The sequence below is a fragment of the Rhinolophus hipposideros genome (genome assembly GCF_964194185.1).
Source record: "Rhinolophus hipposideros genome assembly, chromosome: 6".
In the NCBI taxonomy this organism is placed as follows: domain Eukaryota; kingdom Metazoa; phylum Chordata; class Mammalia; order Chiroptera; family Rhinolophidae; genus Rhinolophus; species Rhinolophus hipposideros.
This window is the reverse complement of record NC_138052.1, coordinates 87081297-87105442: the sequence shown is the minus strand read 5'-3', so window position 1 is coordinate 87105442 and position 24146 is coordinate 87081297. Positions and strand designations below refer to the sequence as shown.

Sequence of the window (24146 nt, the reverse complement as noted above, 5' to 3'; positions counted from 1 at the left end):
AGCAATAATAATAACAACCATTTTATAATTATACTCCGGTGGTATATTAGGCTTTCAATACACCTTATCACAGGGCTCATATTATAATAAATCTATAAGATAGGGATCATCTTTATTTTAGGGAGGAGATTACTGCAACTCAGAGATGTTAAAGAGCATATGCAAGACTCCACCCCAGCTTAGTGACAGGGCTACACAACCAAAGGCCTCCCCTCTCTCCTACATACTGGGGTGATGGGAGCCACCCCAGGTCAAGCACAAACTTCCAGAGGGAAGGAATGCACTGGGGCCAGCCTTAAGTGTGAACGTAAGTGGGCAAAGATTTCCTTGTCCACTTCTTTTTCTGGTCCTTCCACAGACAAAGTACTTTTCTCCGGATGGCCACATACATCTGACAGGCTCAAGTCCCAGCCTTTTCTGTTTTTCTTCCTATCTAAAAGTTCTTATCTTATGTTCCATTGTGTGTGATTACTTTATTAATAAACTTTTTTTAAAATTAATTTTATTGGGGTGACAATTGTTAGTAAATTTACATAGATTTCAGGTGTACAATTCTGTATTACATCGTCTATAAATCCCATTGTGTGTTCACCACCCAGAGTCAGTTCTCCTTCCATCACCATATATTTGATCCCCTTTACCCTCATCACCCACCCCCCACCCCCTTACCCTCTGGTAACCACTAAATTATTGTCTGTGTCTATGAGTTTTTGTTTCTCATTTGTTTGTCTTGTTCTTTTTGGTTTATATACCACATATTAGTGAAATCATAGGGTTCTCTGCTTTTTCTGTCTGACTTATTTCACTTAGCATTATTCTCTCAAGATCCATCCATGTTGTCACAAATGCTCCTATATCATCTTTCCTTAACGCCGAATAGTATTCCATTGTGTATATGTACCACAACTTCTTTATCCATTCATCTATTGAAGGACATTTTGGTTGTTTCCATGTCTTGGCCACCGTAAACAAAGCTGCAATGAACATTGGCGTACACGTGTCTCTATAGAGAAATGCTTTTATATTTTTGGGGTAGATACCCAGGAGAGCGATTGCTGGGTCATATGGTAATTCTATTCGTAATTTCTTGAGGAACCTCCACACTGCCTTCCATAGCGGCTGCACCAGTCTGCATTCCCACCAACAGTGTATGAGGGTTCCTTTTTCTCCACAGCCTCTCCAACACTTGTTACTATTTGTTTTGTTGATGAAAGCCATTCTGACTGGGGTGAGGTGATATCTCATTGTGGTTTTCATTTGCATTTCTCTGATGATTAGCGATGTTGAGCATTTTTTCATATGTCTATTTGCCATTTGTATGTCCTCTGGAGAAATGTCTCTTCAGGTCCTCTGTCCATTTTTCAATTGGGTTGTTTGTTTTTTTGTTGTTGAGTTTCATGAGTTCCTTGTATATTTTGGATATTAGCCCCTTATCAGAGGAACTGTTTGCGAAAATCTTCTCCCATTCAGTTGGTTGCCTCATTATTTTGTCAATAGTTTCTTTTGCTGTGCAGAAGCTTTTCAGTTTCATATAATCCCATTTGTTTATTTTAGTTTTTACTTCCATTGCCTTTGGAGTCAAATTCAATAAACTTTTCTCCTGTATCCACACACACACTGCAAGCAGTTCTCCAGTTGTGGGATTTTAGCAAACTCAGGGAAATACTGTGGACTGACAGTGTGATAATTGCCATCAAGTGTTCCGCCACCTATGGTCCAAGGTGAAGCCTTCTCTAGGTTGGGTCTTGGTTGTGTGAGGAACCTCATACAATTCATCGCGGACGGAAGGCCGGCCTGGCTCATTCTCCCAGGTATTTTCAGTCTTACGATTCTGCTCTGTTGTTTAGCATTCCAGAGGACCATGCACCAATCACTTAATTACTGTCGCTTGCTGTGTAGAAGTTTAGGGAGACTCCAAAGATTGCCACATGCCTGAGTCACTAGAACGTTGGTCGTATGAGTAAGTGTGGCAGCTGAACCCTTGAAATTTTATATTTCTGTAGGAATAAATTGTTAGCTTTCTTTTGAGGATGCAAATGAGAAAAGGCAAATATTGACTTTTAGCATATGGGTGAAACAAAAAGTTTAAAAACTAAAGTAATTCTTGCATTTTTTAGAGAGGAAGCCTGATGGCTTTTTGTGTCATTGATAAAAGGTCCACGAAAATACCAAAGCTATATATGACCTTTTTTTTAATCCTACTCCATCCTCTTGGAAATCTTCCTACACTGTACTAACTCAAACTCGTAGCATTATTCTAATGTGTATTGCATCCCTCTGACCCAAATTAAGAGGCGACACAGTGCTGTTGTTAATGTCACAAACTTGTGAGGTTTAACCTCTCCAAGTCCCAGTTTACTCATCTGTAAAATGGGATTCTCACTATCTACCTGTGGGACAGTTTTAAAATTTAAATAAGAAAATATTTGCAAAGGTCTGGCACATGGCAGGGATCTAACAAATATTTATTCTCTTTCTCTCTTTCTCTTTCTATTATTTTTTATCCTAGCTGTTCACTTCCTCCCCCAGACTCCCTCCACAGCAGATTACCTATGCTTCTCACTGCTTTTCTATGGTGGTTTTCTCATTTGAGTGTACAATGAAAATACCCAGAGGCTGCCGTGCACTCCAGAATCTCCTTCCAGGGGTAGGACACAGGTATCAGTGTTTTCAAAAGTTGCCCTCATCATTGTATTCTACAGACAAAGTTGACAGCACTTTTCTGCAGAGTTGAATTTTTAAGTTTTTTTTAAATGTAATCAATATTCACTACGTATGACTCTGAAGACCTCCTTTGAGACAGGGATCATCAGGGAGGTGACCCTGTTTTGCTAACGGGTATACTAGTAAGTTAAGTAGTAGAATTAGAACCTATGCTAGCCTATTTCTCCCTTCCTGATGGATGTAGTGGACCTGCACTGACCAATACAGTAGCAGCCAGATTCACGTGACTATTTCCATTTAAACTTATGAACATTCAGTTTAAAACTCAGTTTCTAACTTATGCTTGCCACATTTCAAGAGGTCAATAGCCATATGTGGTGAGTGGCCACCATACTGGACAGCACTGCTGTAGAATATTTCTATCACCGCAGAATGTTCTGTGGGACAGTCTGCAGTAGACATTTCAATAGAGAAGAAGACAGTGGGAGTTTCTCTGAGAACTTCTTTTTCAAATAAGCCACAGAATGAAGCCCTCCCTCTTTGCCCCACCCCCAGCTTTATCAGATTCTCTTGACAAGTTGTGGGGATGAAAAGGAACGTAAACATCAGGGATCCTTTCAAACTGATTCCAGCCTCTAATCACTTCTTACCAGTTGGTTAAACCAGGTGACAAACCCAATTCCCTTGTGCTGACAGCCATGATAATCAGGCACCTTCTTTGTTCATTATGCTGTCTTTAACCCCAGCATTCTTATGCAGCCCTGCATTTAGTGATCGCTCACTGTGACGGCACACTAATGAAGAAATAAAACACACTATCTGAGACTCATTCTTCTAGCCAAAGAGAGACTCTGCTCCACTGGCTTGTAAAATCAGGTTTTTGTTTACTTGGAGAACGATTAGACCAGGTGAAAACCAGCAGCATTGGCTAATTTAGAAGGAAACACCTAAGAAGTTCTTCACACCATCTATATTGCTAGAGAACTTGAGAGAATGTAATGGGAAATAAACTTTATCTGTGGGAGGACTTTTAATGGAGCCTGTGGTTAGGCTAACATGAATGACCTGTCGGATGGACAGCATTTCAGTAGAAGCATCATCTGACTATTTTCAAGAAACTAATCCATACCTGTTAGAGTAGAGTTGGAACAATGCCTCTTACATGTTAATGTGCATGGAAATCACCTAGCGAGTAGGAGAAGTCAGGCCTGACATTCTGCTTTGCTAACGAGTCCCCAGACGTTGCTGATGCTGCTGGTATGTGGACCACTTTTCTGTAGCAAAGAGTTAGCTCCTTCCTGATGGATGGCAGGGGATGGAGACCTTCTTTTCCACGCCTGTCACTTTCAGGGCTGTTCTTCCGTACAGTAGTGACTCTAGGAAGAGATTTCCAGGGTTCTGAACATTCTCCTTGAAATGGAAATTGAATACTTGATTTGCCTCTTCCAGAAAGAAAATCCACCAGGTTTGAAGTTGGATAATCCAATACACTCACTGTGGAGCTTTGTTCCTCTTTATTTTTTCCCGGAGTCCCATTAGGTAACTGCTAGGGAGTGGAAATATAAATGTTCACCTGGGATCCATGTACCAGTCAAGAAAGGCATTGGGGTTTTTCTGTGACAGTGCTAGCCAGGCAGACACGAGACCTTGATACACATCAAGACGCCAATTAAGTTGATGAAGGAATTTTGATTTTGTGAATCATATTTTAGAAGGAATTTCAATGTGATTTTGTTTTATTGGTGGAACTAATAATGTCCCTTAACTCTCCAGATAACCCCCCTTCCCCTCCAGATCTCTTTCACCTTCCCTTTACCTTTTCCCATCATCAGGAATGTAGTCTGATGACAGTCAGCAGTGTTGGAAAAGTCCGCTGCATGCCTGTGCAGGAAGACTTTGATTGCCTTAGTCATTTAGCACTTGTTCTGTGATTATAATAGAAAGGTCTTCTTTTCCCCCGTTGGGAAGCTGAACCAATATTGCATTTAAGGTAACTTTCCAACCCTTTACTGTGTTTCAAAGCGTCGGGTGGGGGGGAGGGCAGCCTTCTAGAAGAAGTAAATTGGCTTTGCATATCTAGGAAGAAATAGCTAATTTGTTATTTTGCCAACTTTACTTCTGAGCACCATTACCAAAGTGGTTTTCTGTCTTTTTCAATTGGAAATCTGTCCTCGTGCTTTTGGGTACCCTTTATTTAACTTGTTTGATGAAACTTATTAGAGCCTCGTGATTGGGAGCACTGTGTAAATAAGAGATTATTATTTCAGATTGCCAACTTGAAGGGCCTTCACAAATCTGTCTCCAACTAAACGGCCTTGAATAATTCAGTCAGCTGTGCCAAACAAACAAAGAGTGATTGATTGATACTTAGACATGGTCTAAAATATTCCAAAATTGCAGCTTTTAAGACAATTTATCCTGGAGTTGCTTAGAGCTAATGAGGGCAAATTTACCAAGATCTATGAAGAAAGGTCCTGATTTGAAAAAACTTCGTGCAGGTTTGGGTTATCAAGAGATTGAAACAGCCTAACTCCAAACAGCAAACATCACTTACTTGGTCTCTACAGTTGCCTTTTCTAATTGAATTTAGTGTGCCACTGTATCTCCTCCAGAAAGTGTATTGTTCTAAAATTACCATTTCAGTTCTATTACTCAAAGCCCTGGCTTCTAATGCTTTCTGACAGTTATCAACATAATGAACCATAATGAAATGATGAGCAATCTTCAGTGGAAACCCAGTGTGGATCCCAGTGGTGCTGTGTGACTGTGTTGTTAAAATTTGAATGCAAATTAAAATAACATCGTCCTTACTTGTTTCCAAGGTCAGCAGAAGAGAGACTTTTTTTTTTAAATGCTTTAATTTTGGAAATCTCACATTCGTTTTCAAACAAACCCTTGAAGGTACAATGTTCAGTTCAATCCTCTAATCCAAAGATTTCTATGCTGAATAGTCTGGCTGAGGGACTTTGGGAGGGAGGTCTAGTATGGGGCTTTGATGTTGAAAAACCGTAGGATAAAAAGCAGTCTTCCTTTTCAAGTAAACTACATTTTTTTCTACCCCCAAACATATTTCTTTTTGCTTTAGACATGTAAGTAGCTAATAATATAATGATAGGGGGAAGGACATCCTCTGGAATTGATTAATGAGAGTGCAGTTAGCTCTAGTGAAAGACTAGTTAGTAGAAGAGTGAGAACAAAGGCCAACGATTCCCAAAGTTTTGTTAATGAAAGTGTTTCAGAAGATCCATTGGTTGATCTCTAATCATTTTACATTGTGTCATCCACGCAATCAATCATTTTTTGTGAACATATTTTTATGAAAATTCTTGAATCGAAGATTTTCGGGATAATTTATTTCATGTTACCAAATTTTGCAATATAAGAGTGTAGTTTCATATTCCATTTCATTTGTCATAAGACGAAAACTCAAACTGAAAGACCAACTCTCCTTTTGCCATAGCACGTGACCTGGTTTTTAGTGCAGAACATATGGTCCTGTTGCTTGTTAACCACTTAATAAGCCCGCTAATGTGACTGTCCCCTGGAATGTACAAACCAATCAAAGCAACCGAAGATATTTTGATGATTTAGATGCAGCCTTCATCGACCCCTTCCATTTCTAGGCTGCTCCTTTAGTTAGATCCTCGATAGTTCAAGGTTTCACACAGCTCCTGATTAAGTCACATCCTTAATTCCTCCTTTGGGATTACCTTTCAGCATTTTGACTATTAATAGGAAAAAGTATATCTAGAGAACCTAAGTACATGATTCTTGTCCAAAGAAAATTTAGAATATAGTGGAAAAGATCACCAGGTGTGCTGAATGAAAAGCACTGGATTGACTCCAGGCTGAATACTTGCCATTTGGTTGTTCGCACAATTTTTAAAAGCTTTAAGATATTTAGTGAAGATCACATATCATCTCATTGAATTACTGGATTTAAAATAATGCTATTTTAGTGTCCTCTTTACCTCCCAATCTACTGTTCACTTTATAGGGCTTAATAGTATATCGTGGATTCAACTGGAAAATGCATAGGTTTGGGGAACACTAATATATGTCCAAGTGAAAAGCCTGAATAATCTGCCAATGCCATTTAATCATGTTATTCCAATTTCCCCACTACCATGAATAATTAAGAATGGCATGTTAGCAACCGAGCCCTGTCATTTCTGGATAACTTTTTTGATGCTGTTCATGGAAGTCATACAGTTGTTTTGCACAGCATGCTTCTATGAAACAGGGTCAATTAGACATTTTCCTGAGATCCCCTGGGGTGAGAACTAGCTACCTTGTTGCTATCGGCATTTTGATTTTCCTTTCGTAGTTGATTCTTATTCTACATGCTGTCTAGAGCTCAGCAGAAGAAGAACTGAGGGAAGAGTCTAGTTACAGATATAATTGCCCCCCTCCCCCGCCTCCTGTGACCTTCCACCCAGGGAAAGAACTTGAACAGAAATTCCTAATTACCCTCCTGTGTGGAATGTAGGAACCAGGCAGAGAGGACAACTCAACTCAAGCTAAGGCAATAGCACCATCCATGAAGTATTCTCAGCAGCCTTCAGAGAAGCTAGGAGAAATGTGGCATTGGGTGAATTGAGAAAGTGGAAACGTTCCAGGTTAGTCTACAGAGAATTCATAGTAACAGTCTTTTTTTTTTTTTTTAATTTTCCGTATCTCTGTGACGGGTCGTTTTAGCCTTGCTATGTTTTAGCTTCATATTGGCCATGCTAATTTGGGAGAATTGCTTAATTTAGTTTCAGATGGCTGTGGCTAATAAATACTTGTCTGACAGAATTTGTTCTGGGGGTGAAGTAGGATAAAGTATGAAAAAGTGCTTCACAAGAAGTACAAATTAGTTCACAGGCTAGCTAATTCTAAAACAAAATACTCATGGTTTTAAAAATATATGTATTACTTTTTCCTGTCTTTCATACTCTAGCTTCCTCATGGATAACTGAGTTTACTTTATAAAGTACATCAGCCATGAACTAGTCATGTTAAAATAAAGAAACCCAAACCCCAATTAACCCAGTAAAGAAAAGACGAAAGGTTCCGGGAGAGGAGAATGGGAGAATTAATATACTAGAAAACTACAGGGTGGCAAAGTTACAGCAAGGAGTTACCTCTATGGGAAGCCGAGGGTTTTTCATGACAGTAATAAATGATTGATGGATCCAAATGGCTCTGTGTTTTAATAATGGGCAGTTCTGCTTTGGCTCTATTCATTGTTAAAACACACAAACCGCTGTGATAAAAGGTTATGCGCTGTTCATATATCTCAGAAGAGGTGTCCCTGAACAGCAGTCTTTATGTAAACTAACCCCTGGCAGCCAGGGCCAGGAGAAAGCAATTAGTGGTGGCAACCTATACAACTGTCAGGGGGGAAAACATGAGCTTCATTTAAGTCAAAACTTACACTCCCCGTTTCCTCCGCCTTATAACCTGTCTTTCAACTGGAGAAAGATTAGCAAAGGCTTATCTGAAGGGTTGGAGGGTTTTATAGCTAAGGCACTGAAATGTCGCTGACTGTCCAAAAGTTGTACATGATTGATGAAGCCTTATGGAATGGAACGTGAGACCCAAGCTGCCTCTTCCTCAGAAGATAGGTCTTGTTCTGGTTGCTTTGGCATTTTACTAGGGTGACGGTAGGGCTTAAAGAAATTGATCATTTAAAAGTTACGTTTCTGCCCATGCATGCTCTTGGGGAATGTTTCTTTCCACATCCAGAATTAATTTCATGGCTCAGGCATTGAATTTTAAAATGGTGATTACAAATCAGTTAAGTATTAAAAGTCTGCGATAGCTCTGGAAGCTACACTGTACATGAGCCCAGCTACTTTGGTTTCCTATCAACTCTTTCCTGGCCTTCGTTGCAGAGTTGATTTTCGTTTTTTTGTTTTTTAGGCCTTTAGCATGCGATTGCCTTTTCTTTTCTTTGGATCAGCTTTTGTGATCTACACAGGTGCTATGGAGGTGTTGCTTCTGAGGAGTGAGTCTGACTGGGCTAAGGCCGCATCGCTCTTTTCTTCATTCAGCAGATACTCAGTAAGCATGTCTGTTTCGCCTCTTGGTAAGGGCTGGGGACAGTCTCATAAATCAGCAAAGAGAAGAGACTCCTGTTCTCCTGGAGCTTCTGTTCTAATGAGCATATATATAATAAACAAGGTAATTGAAAATTCTCACAAGAAGAACAAAAGATGATGTCATTAGGTAAACTAGAAGAAAGGGGAGAATTTTACTTTGCATAGAATAGTGAGGAATGAGGAGGGTAAGTTTTGAGCTGAAACCAGAGGCTTAAGGAGGCAGCTGTTAAAAGAGCCAGGGAAGAGAATTCCAAGCGGAGCTGAGCTAAGAAGTCTGAAGTGTCTGAGTTGCATGTTTCAAGTGTTGCTAACAATGTGAGTTTTAAACTTGACTTATTTTTCCCCCCTGGTCCCGGAGTCTGTTAGTACTTTTTAATTCCGGTTGTTACAAGAAATAGAAATTTCAGGTTTATATGTCACATTACCCCATGTGTCCATATAGATTTGAACCCTTTGGCAGAATCTACATCTATTCAACTATCTTAGTGGGTTTCAATCTTTTGCTAAAGTTCCAGTTACTTCCTATAAGAATGCAAAAGTACATTTTACCTAACTTGGTAGTTTTGGGTGGGATACAGTGGGTGCAGTTATTTGGACCTGGACGTCCCACTGAATAGTTCGTAGCAAACTCCAGAGGCATTTATGACTTTAGGTTCAGCGTTGGCTGATCCTTTTTGATTTTTGAATTTAAGGCTCATACAGATTTCATGTGGATATGTAAACATTAGGTTGTCCTAAATGGGACTACTTTAAATCCTGACATAAGCCAGCAAGTGTGTTCTCTAAACTACTCAGAAATTATACTTTAGTGTAATACATGGGAGAGAAAAGCTAAGATTTGTGGAATTACTGGGATTTTCTTTTATACTTGGAATATTACCCTTAAATTATCACATTCACTTAATTTTTCTACATGATATGTGGTTCATTTCGGGAAGCTTCTTGTTTTCCAGAGGAGAACACATGATAGGTGAAGGAAGGTCAAGATTTATTTTATGATATAAGATGCTATATTTTATGGTATGGTATGATTGTCCTTTGCTTTTGCTGTAATTTGGCTATAGTTTCTTTGAGGCTTCATACTGTCAAACTCCTGTCAACTGAATTCAAGTAGACATCCCACTAGAAAATAATAATTACCCATTGGCGCACCTTTCACCAGTACCTGCTGTGCGATACAGAAAGTATTTCATACCAGTGAAGCGAATGGATGCTCATTAAATTTACCCACAGTGGCAAGAAATGCAGTGCCCATTTTTTTCAGAGCAATGAGAAACTCAAGAAACAGGCCAAAATATTCCACGTATTTCCTTCCTTCCTTAGTCAATGAAGGTAGATGTAACGGGCTTTAGAAGCCAGAGCTGCAATCTGGGCTGTATAAATGTGTACATCAGGGGTTCTTAAACTGACCTTCACTGATAGGTTCAGGGTACTCTTGATGTCCCTAGAATTATGGGCACACTTATGAGGATTCCCGTGAGCATCTTCCTGGGAAGAGGTTGCATTGTGCCTGTCAAATTCTCTAAAGCAGGAGTTGGTAAACTGTGGCCTGAAGGCAAAATTGAAGTGCCCCCTGTTTTGGCAAATCAAATTTTCTAGGCACACAAACACACCCACTTGTTTAGGTATTTTCTATGGCTGCTTTTGAGGTACAACAGCAAAGTGAAATAGTTGCTATACATATCCACCCATGTGGCCCATAAAAACTGACATACTGATGGCCTGGCCCTTTACAGAGAAAGTCTGCTGAACCCACACTGAAGGATTCTTAAGTTCAGGATTACTGCATCTCACTCCTGGTTCCGGTAGTACAGCTATTACCTATGCCACCAAATTATATTTAAAATGTGAAGTGCATTTTACACAAGAGAACTTTAAAATAGTTTTACATGCTAGCCTCATGCATAGATGCAGGGAGAGAGAGAATCTTAGGCTTCTTAAGTTTCCAAGGGGGTTTTACAAATAAAATTAAAAATGTGAAGGACATTTAGTTTCCCTTAAACATTGTTCCAATAAAAGTATTCGATTGATTTGTATTTTAAAATGTCTTAATTTTGATAATAAAATTAAAAGAAAAATTGTAGCTCTATAAAGGCTAATAAGGAAAATGCCAGCCTACCATTGAAAATGTTAAAATTTACTGTCTTCAGAGCTAAAATTTTACATAACTTGATGCCTGAGTAAATCATCGCCTGAAGTCAAGATGGAGAGAGAAAAGTCATAATAACCCATCCCAAATTAACAAAACTTTAACTGATAGGGCCCACATTTTTAATTCACAGCTATGCTGGTTGGTTAGGGAGCTGTAAAACACACAGACACACAGACACACACACACACACACACACACACAAAACCTAGAGGACAGAGTACTTGTCCTTACATCCTCCAGAAGATCACACAATCCACAGTTAAGTTCCTTTAGTCTCTTCCTTTCCTCACCACCAGCTTCCCTTCCTTCAGCTACTCAGGAAAGTGTCAAAATGAATCAATACTTTTTTCCTCACTCTCTTCTAGAGCAGATGACAAATAGTGGACACTCAATAAATATTTGCTGAATAAATGAATGACCCCACAGTCCCTCCTAACCGAAGTAACTGTGTGTGTGTGTGTGTGTGTGTGTGTGTGTGTGTGTGTGTTATAGCCCTCCTTACTTTTTCCAAAGGTTTTTTAAATTATAGGAAAGAGAAAACTAAATTAGATTAGTTACATTGAGATACTCCTTTACAGGGCTTAATGCTCATGAATTTGTCTGTGAAAAGCTGACTAATACTCAGAGAAACCTGTATTAATTCACACATTTGAAAAACCACTAGGTAGTTAGGGATGGGTGCATTGAAGGACTTAGTTAGTTTTTCCATCCGGCCATTCACTGATTCATTGACTCATTGAACATTTATTGAGCTTACGCTGAGCTAGAAATCATGGTAGACACTGGGAAACGATGAAGACACCAGTTTTTCTCTTGAGGAGCCTATAGACTGATGATAGGGGCAGATATGCATTATGTGTCTGATTAGCATGACTATGTTCCAAACAAAATAGGAAGTGGAAATAAAGACCTAAACTGCAGAACAATGCCATAAGCAGGATTCATGGGTGGTTTTAGAAAGCATAAAATCCTACTGTATTCACAGTGACCCACAAGTACCTGATGCTAGGATCTACTCAGCAGAGATGATGTCAGTGTGAAGACTAGAAAATTAAAACAAATGTTACCTTTATTCCTCTTTGTTATACACCTCATATTTGTAATTAGAGACTTGGTGGACAGGTTTCTGATGAGAAAGGCACTTGTCAAAAATGTAATCGTACCTAAATATCCAGATACAATATTTCTGTAAACAAAAGAGAAGATGATCTGAGAGTTAAGATTTCTTCCTTCTGGATGCTTCGTAACATGAGAAAACTCATGTTACTCAGAATGCCTGTTTCCTTTTCTTTGTAGCCGGCTCTACAGGTAATTGTTTTAAGGTGCTGCTAAGTACGACTGTTGGGCCCATACTGACTTTTGACTGTATTTAAAGTCTGTATTCTTTTCTCATTGTCTTGAAAAGAGAATACTTTCTTTTCTGAGGGGGAAGTGGCCCCCTCAGAAACTCACTTCATATGTTTATTGACTTTTAACTGGCAAAAGTTAAAAAAAAAGAAAAGAAAAATGCACAATCCCACAAACACAATACAACCACCATTATGATTTTAATTTATAAAGCATGCGTCTTTTCCCAGGCCTGTGCCGGCAAATGTTATAATCATACTCTGTGGACATTTCTGTACTTCCTTCCTGTCATACTTTAATTTCTAACCTGCTACTATGCCCATCACTCCCGATGGCAGCGAAACTTAAAACATGTGCAGTACAATTCCCCAAACCATTCATGGAGGTAACGTTAAACTTGAATTTGCCTAGTTCTCTGTTTTTCCTTCAGCATGTACTTAAATCTTCTTCCCAAAGGTAGAAGTTCGTCCTGGGCTATCTACCACTTGTTTTTCCTGCCAGCCCTCCAATTTGAAATCCTGCAGCATTTTTTTTTTTTTCATGTTTCAGTGTTATATCTCTGAGGCCTGTGACCATTTAGTTTTCTGCTCCATTTCTTCTCTGTTTAGACACCGCCATGCCCCGTCCCACATACTAATTACTGACTTTTTGCTTCTGCGGTGCTTAATTCATTGTGTCACATTTTCCCATGTGAAAGTGGACCAGGAACCTTGGCAAAGAGGTTAATGGATTTAAGAGTCACTCTTATTTAACCCTGGAAGTTGCAGCAAAATAGGAACCATTTTATAAACCAAAGTGTGGTCAGCTTCAGCTGCAGACTAGTAATGGATTTCACCACAGTGGCAAGTATCTACAGAATCTGAACAAGATTGAAGATACACACTCCCACTTTCTACCTTTACGTCTCAAAATTTGGTTCAAAGTACTGATTTTGTTGTTATACCTTTAATGGGGCCATGTGGTAGATTGGAAATAACCCCAGAGTGGGAATTGGTACTTAATGAATTTTAGATTCTGTCACTCATTAGATTGCACAAACTTCCTATATTATCAGATTCACTTTCTGGATCTCAATTTGCTCATCTTTAAAATGAGGCTATTTGACCAAATGGTCTTTACTATACCATCTGGCTCTAAGAGTCAATGATTTTAAACAGTTCTATTCATTTATTCAAAAACCATTTATTTGACCCTGTTATTTTCCAGTCACTGTGCTAAGTACCATAGACACAAATTTGAAATCTTAAACAAAAAGGAAATTTGAATTTTCTTTCTGAGGACTTCTGTGGCGTAATATTACCTTTAACACAAATTTTACACTTTTTTCTTTAAGGTTCCCAGGATGAGGAGTAGGTCTTAACACAAAGAGAGATCATACTTAGTCTAAAAGGGAGACTCGCAGGACCTACTTACCTTGTTCAATAGTTTTCAATTAAGCTGTATAAAGAGAAAAGGAGAGCGAATTAACCTTAGCCAATGTTACCACCAAAATCCTCTAGTCGTTCACCATGAGCTAATAATAAATATGAAATATGAGTCCCTATTCATAGGTTACCTCTTCCCATTGTCTCTCAGGAGCTACTCTGGAAGAATACATTCCATTATGGTTGACTAGATAAAGCTTCTCGTGACTTCCCAGTTAACTTCCAAGCTTGCAGTTAACTTCCTTTTCCGGAAGAACTGAGCAAATTTTCCTGAAAGCAGTAATTGCAAATACATTTTAAAGTGGAATAGATACAGTGAGCAAGAGATCTCTCATTTTCCAAAAAACTTACTTCGGCTCTTTTCTTGGAAGACCAAAATACAGGAGAAGAAAGAAAAAAGAGGGCTTTCCAACTGTCACATTGAGTAAATATTTTTCATTCGAGTGTGACAGGCATCTTTTAAACCTTTGGAACCAGCTCAGCTCAGACCAGGAAAACGCTCTCCTCTCCCATCCTGATTCTTCTCCCTGAATGTAATTTGTGTCACAACTTCTCAGCATATAAATGCTAATCTACAGCAAGAAGCAAGAGGCTTCATCATTGGTCCTATACTCCTATTTCATTGTTACTATTTTTATTACTATTAAATCAACCCCTATGCTGTTTGCAACCAGTTGTAATGTTTCAAAACAGCCACCACCACCATTCATATTTTTGAAACTCTTTGGTGTCAGTGGGACTACAAACAGGTTTTCCCTCCTCTCCGAAAGCAGAGTTCCTATGAAACCTTTCTTAAGCTGAAACAGTGTAAAGTGAAGAAGCAATCACCTTAGGGCCCATCTTACTAAAAGATGCACAAAATAAATCGAGATAAAGCACAGATGCTCACAGACACTGTTCAAAGCACATTCAAAGCTATGGAGGCTTGATTGCTGAGACGCTGAGTGTACTTCCTGGGGAAGGAGCTTGGTGGTTCAGGCTGCACGCTGCCTCTCATAACGGCTCGCTGCAGAATAAATGTTGAGCACTGTTTTTGCCCTTTTTTGTAAAAAGTGAAAATCCTCTTTGGATTTCTTCTGGATAGCAAAAACAGGTCTTTCCTAAAAGCAGAGTGGTGTAAAATGAACTTTCGAAAAGCGGGGGATAGCCGTGTGCTTTCAAAGGATCTGCTGCATCCCTGGTCCCTTGAAGGGCAGGAGGTGGGGACTGTGAGCCTTTGTACAATCCCTGCCTCTAGTTGAGATCTGTCAACAACAGTACCTCCCTTCAATATCTCTGCGACCAGGTTAAACCAGTTCCTACGAATTACCATAAACACTTTAGTCCTCAACTGCCATGTTGAACTGAAGAGGCGTATCTATCCAATTCAGTTAATTTTATTCCATATTGGTGACATGCTGTACTTACGGCTCATCATTTATCTTTAAAAGTAGTATATAACTCTTAATTTACCAGAGTCGCAAAACCGCCCTGGGGACTGGAGTCACATTTGCATACCTATTTTCAGATGAGCAGATTGAGACTGGATAAGTTATGGTATTTTCCTGCCACTTCTGAGAGAAAGCCTGGGCTTGGAGCTCATGTGAGGTACAGTTGCTTGACAGAGTAGCAGACAATGCTACATTTGTTTGCATAGAAATGAGGATGACACACGTACGGCCTTCTATTCTTCTTTTAAAAGATCTTTTTGCGGGTTTGACTTGCTTTTCACTTTCTTTGCCCAGTGGGCCCATCTTACTTCTTATAGCTACAGAGACTAGTATAAACTCTGAAAAATTCCAAAAGGATCACTTCAATTCTTGGTGTGATAGTCTGTTTTCTTTCTTTCTTCAGGCCCACCATCTGCTCCCCTCAATTTGATTTCAAATGTCAATGAGACTTCGGTGAACTTGGAATGGAGCAGTCCTCAGAACACAGGTGGCCGTCAGGACATATCCTACAATGTGGTGTGCAAGAAATGCGGAGCTGGGGATTCCAGCAAGTGCCGACCGTGCGGAAGTGGGGTCCACTATACCCCACAGCAGAATGGCCTGAAGACCACCAAAGTCTCTATCACTGACCTCCTGGCTCATACCAACTACACATTTGAAATCTGGGCGGTGAATGGAGTGTCCAAGTATAACCCTAGCCCAGATCAATCGGTGTCTGTCACTGTGACAACCAACCAAGCAGGTAGGAATCGACCCACTTTATTGTACGATCTAAATGAATATCGAAAAAGGGCGTGTGTTGATACTCATGAATGATATTAAATTTCTACAACTGACGTAGGACTACGTGGATCTAATTATAAACCTGGGAGCTGTGTTATAATACAAAAGACACTTAGAGGGATGTTCATTCATTCAGCAAATATTGTTTTGGACATCAGCTGCATAGCATGCCTTGTACTGGGTGGTGGAGATTCAGTGAAGACCAAGACAGTGATTGAAACCAGATGATGACTGTCCAGTGAGTTGGGTCACTCCAGGCTGGACTTCTCTTGTAAGGGATTTATATTGGCCATTTTAATCACAAGGTCTGTGGTTGGACAGTAGAGCATTTACAAACTATTTAGGATTATGAAATGGATTTTTACCAATCTGTATTGGTATATTCATATTTACTACATTTTCCAACAAAAGCATTGGCAGCTATAGTTTTGGTCTTGTTTTATTTCAAAATTAAAAAAAAATAATCAACAAGGTTCTGTACTAGAATCACCATATAAATCTGTGAACAGTCAATGGTTTAATGGGCAGCTCTATCTGTGTGGTTGAAAAAAATGTCCCTTAAAACACATACAACTTTTTTAGCCACTTTCATAGTTGAATCCACTATTGACACGTGGAGGAGCAGAGTTAATTTACCTCATTTCCTGCATCACTTTCCTCTTGTAATTGAGATGACTAGAAAACATTTTCTGTTCATGAAGTGTTTCTGCTGAGTTAATTGCAAAACTCTTACAAAATCTTGAATAGCAGATATTTCAAAGTGCAAAATAGAATCTGGGTTTCTAAGCTCCAGCTCCTGACCCATTCATTCCCATTCCTCCCCTAAAACAGTCTCCACACTTCCTCAAGCTAATTTTCCATCCTGGATTTCCGCCACATGTTTCTCATTGCGGGCTCCCTGTTACTTACTTCTGGAGAGTTAAGGAGGAGAAAGGACCGTGGTTTATCCTTTTGTGAGACTCTTAAGAACAACAAACTTCACTGGAAAAGGATTATAAATTGCCAACAATCCTACGTATCACCTCTTACTGCACTTTTCTCTTAAATGAATGTTTCAGTAAGTGCACTCAATAGTTAAGTAAAATGTATCTGTACTAATTGATCTATAGTAAGAAGTATTCCAGTGTCCCAGTCCAAAGCCATTATTTTTCCACTTTCCCCTGAACTTGCTAGAATAAATAACAAGTTAAGACTTGGGGAAGATTTTGTACTGGAGCTAGAATGGCACATCTTCCCTGAAGGCCACTTTGGTTATACAAATGTGACCAGTTGTTTAAAATATGTGGTGTGAACAGTTCATCTGGTTATGCTTTTGTCTTTTATTTCTGCCTTTTTAGGTTGTGAACACTGTTAGTGGCAATCGGTTCTGTTTTTCTCCAAAGACTAGTATGATTTAGGAGGTTGTGATAGCATCACAAGTACTCTGTGATTGCCAGCTTTTTATTAGTTCTCTTTTGGAAAAATGCAATGGAAATAGTGTACATAGATCCTGGGAAGTGCATTGGTGTCACTGGTATCTCTGAGTTACAAAGAGCCCACAAGGTACAGAGCGATCTCTGCACTTCCTAGAGAATCTGATTTGTGACCCAGTCAATATTCTTAGGTTCAGCCCCGCAGTACCTTTTCGGCGACCCTCTGAACACACCACTACTCTGTATGCAAAACTACATTAAAACGAGGAATGGACATTTTGATGCTTCAGTGTACAAGGTGAAGTCATTCTTTTTGGCAGAGAATAGCCTCTGGGAGACGTGCTGAGGACAGGCTTGGCTCCCACAGATTTTGTGGGGAGACTTCTATGCCTCTCTGTATACCTAAGGATTCAAGCCAAAGGATTATGTCAGCTCCCACTGGGCCAGAAGTTACAAGGAGCACAAAGAAGACAGGTTCAGGATCACCCCCAAAGAAGAAAATGTACAAAAACATTATGAAAGAGGGAAGAAAAAAGTCAAAGTTTTATTAAAAATGTAGGTGTAATTCTTTTAGATCTAGGGGAAAGGTGGACGGTGGGGGTGGGGGAGTGAATTCCTCTGACACAATGAGGTTGTTTTCTCTGCCCGGTGAGCAGTCCTGCCCGGAGGTTTGCTGAATAGGACAAAATTCCAGCTCCTTATTTTAATTTTCATGAAGGGTAATGCTGGGAAGCTGCTCAAAATTAAAAATAAATCTTTCAATAAGGAGACCTCCTATGTGGCCAACCAGAAAGTTTTCTTCGCTTAGCAGAGAGCTGTATATGTGCACAGCACTGCCTCATTATCCGACTATAATTTGGAGTTCACAAATTCAAAATCATTGGGGCAGTTTACCTTTGATTAACAAACCCTTTCTTCATAGTAGTGCAATTCATAATGTAGGCCAAAATTCTGGGTGAGTGTAGCAACCATAAACTCTATCAACGCTCCCCTAAGCATATTTACATATGCCCAATTATATTCTAATTGTCATCGTCCCTATAATTTCATTCAGTTCAATTCCTTAGGGACCTTTATAGGCAATGATGTCTTACTCTGTAAGGAATACACAGAATAAATGAATGTCAGCATTTGCCACCTGGAGGCCACAGTTGCGTGGCTCTCCATTTTTTCTCTGTTTTCACAGGCTCCTTTCTCTGATCAGTAACCTATTTAAGAACCAACACACCCAAAACCTGCTAGAATTCCTGGCTTTATCATCGACGCCTCTGGGATTTTCATTGTTGATCAGTTTTCTGCAGGTGAAATGACTCCCCCAAGCCAATGTCAGAGCCAGTACTACTTGAAACCAGAGAAAGGCCTGCTCTTTCTTCTAAAATTATTAGATAATTAATAGCACTCCTGTATTCAGCTTGGGATTCTCCCCACTTGTGAGAGCAGACTCTGAATATCTGGGCATGGAGATGTAGCTTTAACTAACGGGGCTTTGATCCTTTAGTTGTAGAATGTGGTGTGAGTGGGCTTGTATTCTCACATGGTTATTTAGACCATTCTAACCCAAATCTAAGGCAGTGTTTTAGGGGCTATTAACACCTTTTCTTTTTCCTCTCCCCTCCTGAGTTCAAAACCAGTTGACCCAGAAGAGGAGACAAAGGGAACTCAGAATGTCCCTGCTTTGTTGCTGATCCTCTGATAGAAGGATATGAGTTTTATAGCTGTGACCAAAAGTGCTGACTAGTGACACCTACCCAGTGTCACCCAGAGACTGTGTAGCCCAGCTGGCTGATTGCAGGTTTCCTGCAAGAGCAAAGCCTGCGTCCCTAAGTTTGGCCAAATGGGCGCTCTGTGCATTGAGATGCGAGAGAGCAGAGGGGCTTGATCTGAGAGGCAGTGCTTCTCCCAGAGTCTCTTCATGAGCCAAGTTACCCCACCCCCCACCTCTACGTTAAGAGCAGTGAAGGAGAAATGGGAAGAGGGTGAGAGTGGGAGCGCCAGCGAAAGTCACCCGTAGGGGAACATCAGACAAGGAAACGGTTACTTTCCGACATTACAGTCCACAAGGAACACAGTGAGAGCTCCTTGAAAACTCTTTATTTCCCTTCCTCCATTTTCTGTCCTCAAGCAACTGTTTTGCCTTTTGTTCAGGAGGAGATGGTTCTGATGTTTATGAAAAATGAATTAGCAAACTGCTGGGTGATTTGTTTTCTAGATGACTTTCCTTCGGTTTACTTTTACTTAAGTGGACCATCTCAGGCAAATAAATACAGGATGTGTCACTAGGAGAGAGAAATGCTGTATAAATGAAATAAGGTTTCCCTGGCCAGGCAACAGAACTGTGAATATTTTTGCTAAAAATGCTGGGATGGAAGCCAGCCGATCTTAATATCACTGAGCCCGTTTTCACTGTGCACCCCCAACCCCCCACCCCTCACAGTTGTCTCCCCACTATGGGGCTGGACCATATTCTAGGTTGTTTGGTTTTAAATCATTATGTACCCCTGTGACTGGTATTCTATATTACCCCCAGATTGCACCTAGGGAGAGTGATAACCATTTTGATTTCTGTTTTGCATATGACACTGTTCCCCATGCTTTACAGTGAAATACATTTGGTAATCTCTTTAGCACAGCTATAGTGTTAGTGGCAAACATCTTTAACACTCTGAGTTTGCAGGAGTTCAAATATTTAATGGATTACATAATTACTTGAACCTAGATAATCTTTTAGGTTCTTTTCCAATCCTGAGATTCTGTAATTCCAAGAATATAGACATGAGCTATGAGCATGAAGAAATGGGGCTTATTTCCCTGTGATGTTCAGAAACTGGCTCTAAAGACAGTTCTCAAAAGAAGGAGGAAAATTCCAAAAATGCTTCAGCAGAATTATCAGAATGCATCTGAATCCTGCCTTCCCTTCACCCCTCCAGCCCCCACCCTGCCGAAGTATTCACTTGGAAGAGTGAAACAGTAAGCTAGCTGCACCTCTACTATAGTTGTTCCAGGTCCCTCCCCAGACATGTGACAATGTCTGGGGACATGTCTGGTTGTCACTCTGGGAGGAGGGGATGTGCTATTGCATCTAAAGGCCAGGGATGTTGCTAAACACTCTATAATGCAGAGGACAGTCCTGTCACTTCCCCCCAGCCCCACCCCAGAATTATCTGGTCCGAAATTTCTTTAGTGCCAAGATTGAGAACTCTGTTCTAAAGATATGTTTGCACACAGATCTTGTGACTTCAGAGAATGCCCATTTCTAAGGGTTCCATCACCAACCTGTCTTTGCTTAGCTCCATTACTTTGTGCTGGGAACATAACACACTCAACACTGGTCTCTGTTAAAAAAAGACACGTTGAGGCCTCTTATGAAGAATCCCAGTTGCTGTGCCATCAGATGAACTGGTGCTGCTTGTTAGACTGGCCTTATTCTTTCGGATAGACCATTAAAAAGACTCCCAGAAAATACCACACCAACAATAAAGGGACAGGATACCACCACACAGCATGTAGTCGAGGCTCATTCCTTGTTTGTTGATTAACACATTTATTTACAGTGGAAACAACCAATGAACTCTTTGTCAAGTAGTGATAAATTTCATAAAACCAAAATAATCCATAGAGAAAAGAAAATAACTAAGTACAAGAGGCATACTGTCTTTTATTACTCAACTGGTAAGTCCCCATTCTCTCTTTCTCTGCCATCTTTTAATTAGACATATTATGTTATTTGAGTGAGATAATGGAGAACAGTGGGAATTCTCATCCCCACTGGGTATAATTGCTACCTGTCTTCTAGATAGTGACAAAGAGGAGCTGGAACTGGAAGGAAACAGGATCAGTCAGTGTGGGGGCGGGGGAGGTTATGGGAGGAGCTAGGGTTATGGAAGAGCTCTATGGTTCCAACTTCCTTTATAATGAAACTCTCTGGTTTGCTTTTGATCTCGAGTAAATCATGTTATTTTTTTTTAAATTACTCCTCGGAATTTGAAAGGAAACAAACAGGCCATGAAACTAGCGAAATCGCTTACTTAAGTCAGAAATCTTTCTAGAGACATATTTTAAACTCTTCCAAACAAATTGTAAAGTAATTCCACTGAGAAATTTTGCTGAAAAGTTGTTTGCGCCTTCTCAGAGCACTTGACCCTCAAACAACTGGGGTTTGAACTGCACAGGTCCACTACTACGCGAATTTTTCTTCAATAAGGACTGTAAATGTGCTTTTTCTTAATGACATTTTCTTGTCTGTAGCTTACTTTATTGTAAGAATACAGTATTAATGTATGCCACATACAAAATATGTATTAATCAACTGTTTATGTTATCAGTAAGGATTCCAGTCACCGGTAGGCTATTAGCTAAGTTTTGGGCGAGTCAAAAGTTATACCTGGAGCTTGGACTGCAGGGGTGTCAGCCCCCTAATCCCACATTGTTCAAGGGCCAACTGTAGTCGGTATGTAATTGTTGGGATCTCTCTCTACAGTGGAAGCCAATTCGAAAGTCCTTTCTGTACCTGAAGAAGCACACATGGAGCTTCAGAGAAGCCAGTAGTAGGCTGCGCTTTTCTCATTGACAGCTCTGATCCAGCCATGGGCTCCTGGTTTCATTCGTAATGACTAGGAAATGTACATTTTAGAAACATGCAGTACCTTGGTTTTTAAGGGAACTGTCTCTTGATCTAACTTTATACATAAAATGATTTCGTATTTATGGAATATTGTTGCCACCCCTATAATTATTGCACATACTCACTAATTATGATCATAATTAAGAATAAAAAACCTGTAGTCATACAACAGGATAGCCTCTGGAGTGTGGCGCCAGGGTCCATGAATTTGTATTCAGGGTGGGTGCCACCAGTCCTGGTGAGGAGAAAAAACAAAAGCCTTCCAAAAGAGCCCACTAAATTATCCAGCGTCAAGGCTGACTGAGCAGCATAGACAAATGTCTATAGAGCCTACTGGTAATTATTGCATATAAGTAAAAAATGGGTTGCACTTTTTTTAAGATGTGAATATTTCACTCTAGGAAAATGAAAGTTTTATTTATATACCCAGGACTGAGAACACTATTTTTTCCTGACTCCTTTCCCTTCACTCCTGCATAAATATGCACACATGTTCGTTTGTGAGAAGGGAAATCCATTCAGTAGCATTCACTCTAAACCCTTGACAGTCTAATTCTGATTTGTTTTTTATTTCTCAGAGTTGTGGCTTGTTACTTTGAATACTACTGCCAACTTTTACACTCTCTGGAGAAGCCATCAAGGGATGTGAAAAATAAGTGCCAGCCTGACATGAGGAATGAACAGTGCAGGGCAAGCAGAGGTTTCATATGGGCTCCTGAATTGTCCAGTTGTCACTCCAACTGGCTAAATTAATTACTGTCTCCTCAGAGGAGCCAGAAGGGACTCTAATTTCAGTTTGCAATTGAGCATCAATAAAAAGATCCAGAGAAACTTTATCAAAGCTTCCATTAACCCCCTACTGATAGCTTTAAAGAGGTTTTTTTTTCCCCTTGAAACACCAGGAAAACCAACAGCCATGCTGCAGGACTAATCTTGCATTGAGAGATCTTAAATCTACAGGAACTAATTAAAATGCCTGTCCATGTCACTCCAATATACAGAGCTTTCTCCAAATCTCAGCGTTCCTGTGCTGTTTTCATGTGGGTATACAATAAGAGAGCATTCCTATGTTGTCTTGTAAAGACTTGTGAGTGGTTTTTTGGTTTTACATTTTAATCTGTCAAGATAAGCAAGACTTAGCTCTGTCCACCAGTATTAAAAATCTCTTGCTTTTTAAAGGAGTTTTCCCCTGGTGTCTACCCATTGCCCCCAATGTGCATGCGTGCATGCGCATGTGCACGCACACACATTTTCCATTATTGCCCGTGCCAGAAGAATGAAAAAGTTCATATAGCCTGCCCCAAAACTGAAATAACAGAAAGAGAGAGACGGTGCCAGACATCAGTGTGGTCTCTTGCCTAGTGAACATTGGGGCTTTCATTGGGAAATGTCACTAAATATTTGGTCCCACACGTGAAAGTCAGTACACAGAGTGCGGTGGGAATCTGGCTGAACAGTCAGCAAAATGGCTGCCAATATAGACACATGGCCAAAGAAACAACTCTTGTCTTCAATTCCTTTCTCTGTTCTGATAAATTGGCCAGCCCACTCGAATGGAATTCTACTGTGGCTCTCCTGAACCATGTTTTGTTTTCTGTCATGATAAAGCAGAAGGGCTACTTTCTAAAACATAATCTGTGTCAAGTATCTTATGGGTAAAATGACAATGATTAGAAATACTTATTTTGCTGTGGCTCTTGGAAGGAGAGGGGAGAGAGAAAACGAGGAAGGGCGGAGCACTCCTTTTAGTCTGGCATCTTTCAAATGTTAACCTGTACTTATACATGAATTTTGCAGGCAGTTTGATCCTCACTGTCAAAAAAAGCCCCTGTGATGAAGACGGTGGGTAGATAATTTAAAAAGAAAATTCTTATCTAGGAACCTTTTGTTGGTGACAAGTGCATACAAACAAGACTTAAATGTGTAGCTTCAACTTCTCAGTGGGTGCCAAATTGGTATCTGCCACCAACAGTTTCACTGTGTGTAGAAAGCTTGGGACAAGATCCATCCATTAGAACAAGCACTGAAAGGGGCAAATCCACAATGGCTCCCTGGAGAGTTGGCGTTGTCTAGATAACATACTGCAAGCTATAAATCTGCCTCCTGAATCAACCCTATTTTTTTTTTTTTTAGCATAATAGTTGTGTATTTTGAGCATAAGTGTGAGGTAGATGAGAGCACAGATTTCTCCATGTTTCTCTATCAAAGCCAGGGTCACAACATACAA

The 24146-nt window shown here is 40.0% G+C and overlaps 1 protein-coding gene across 2 annotated transcripts in view; it reads left to right on the top strand.

Moving 5' to 3' along the window:
• EPHA4 (EPH receptor A4) overlaps positions 1–24146 on the top strand; it is a 134692-nt gene that overhangs the window by 61252 nt on the left and 49294 nt on the right. For both annotated transcript variants that reach the window (XM_081051111.1, XM_081051112.1), the window contains exon 5: positions 15507–15845. In XM_081051111.1, the coding sequence (XP_080907237.1) occupies positions 15507–15845 (339 nt within the window). The remainder of the gene's footprint in view (positions 1–15506; positions 15846–24146) is intronic.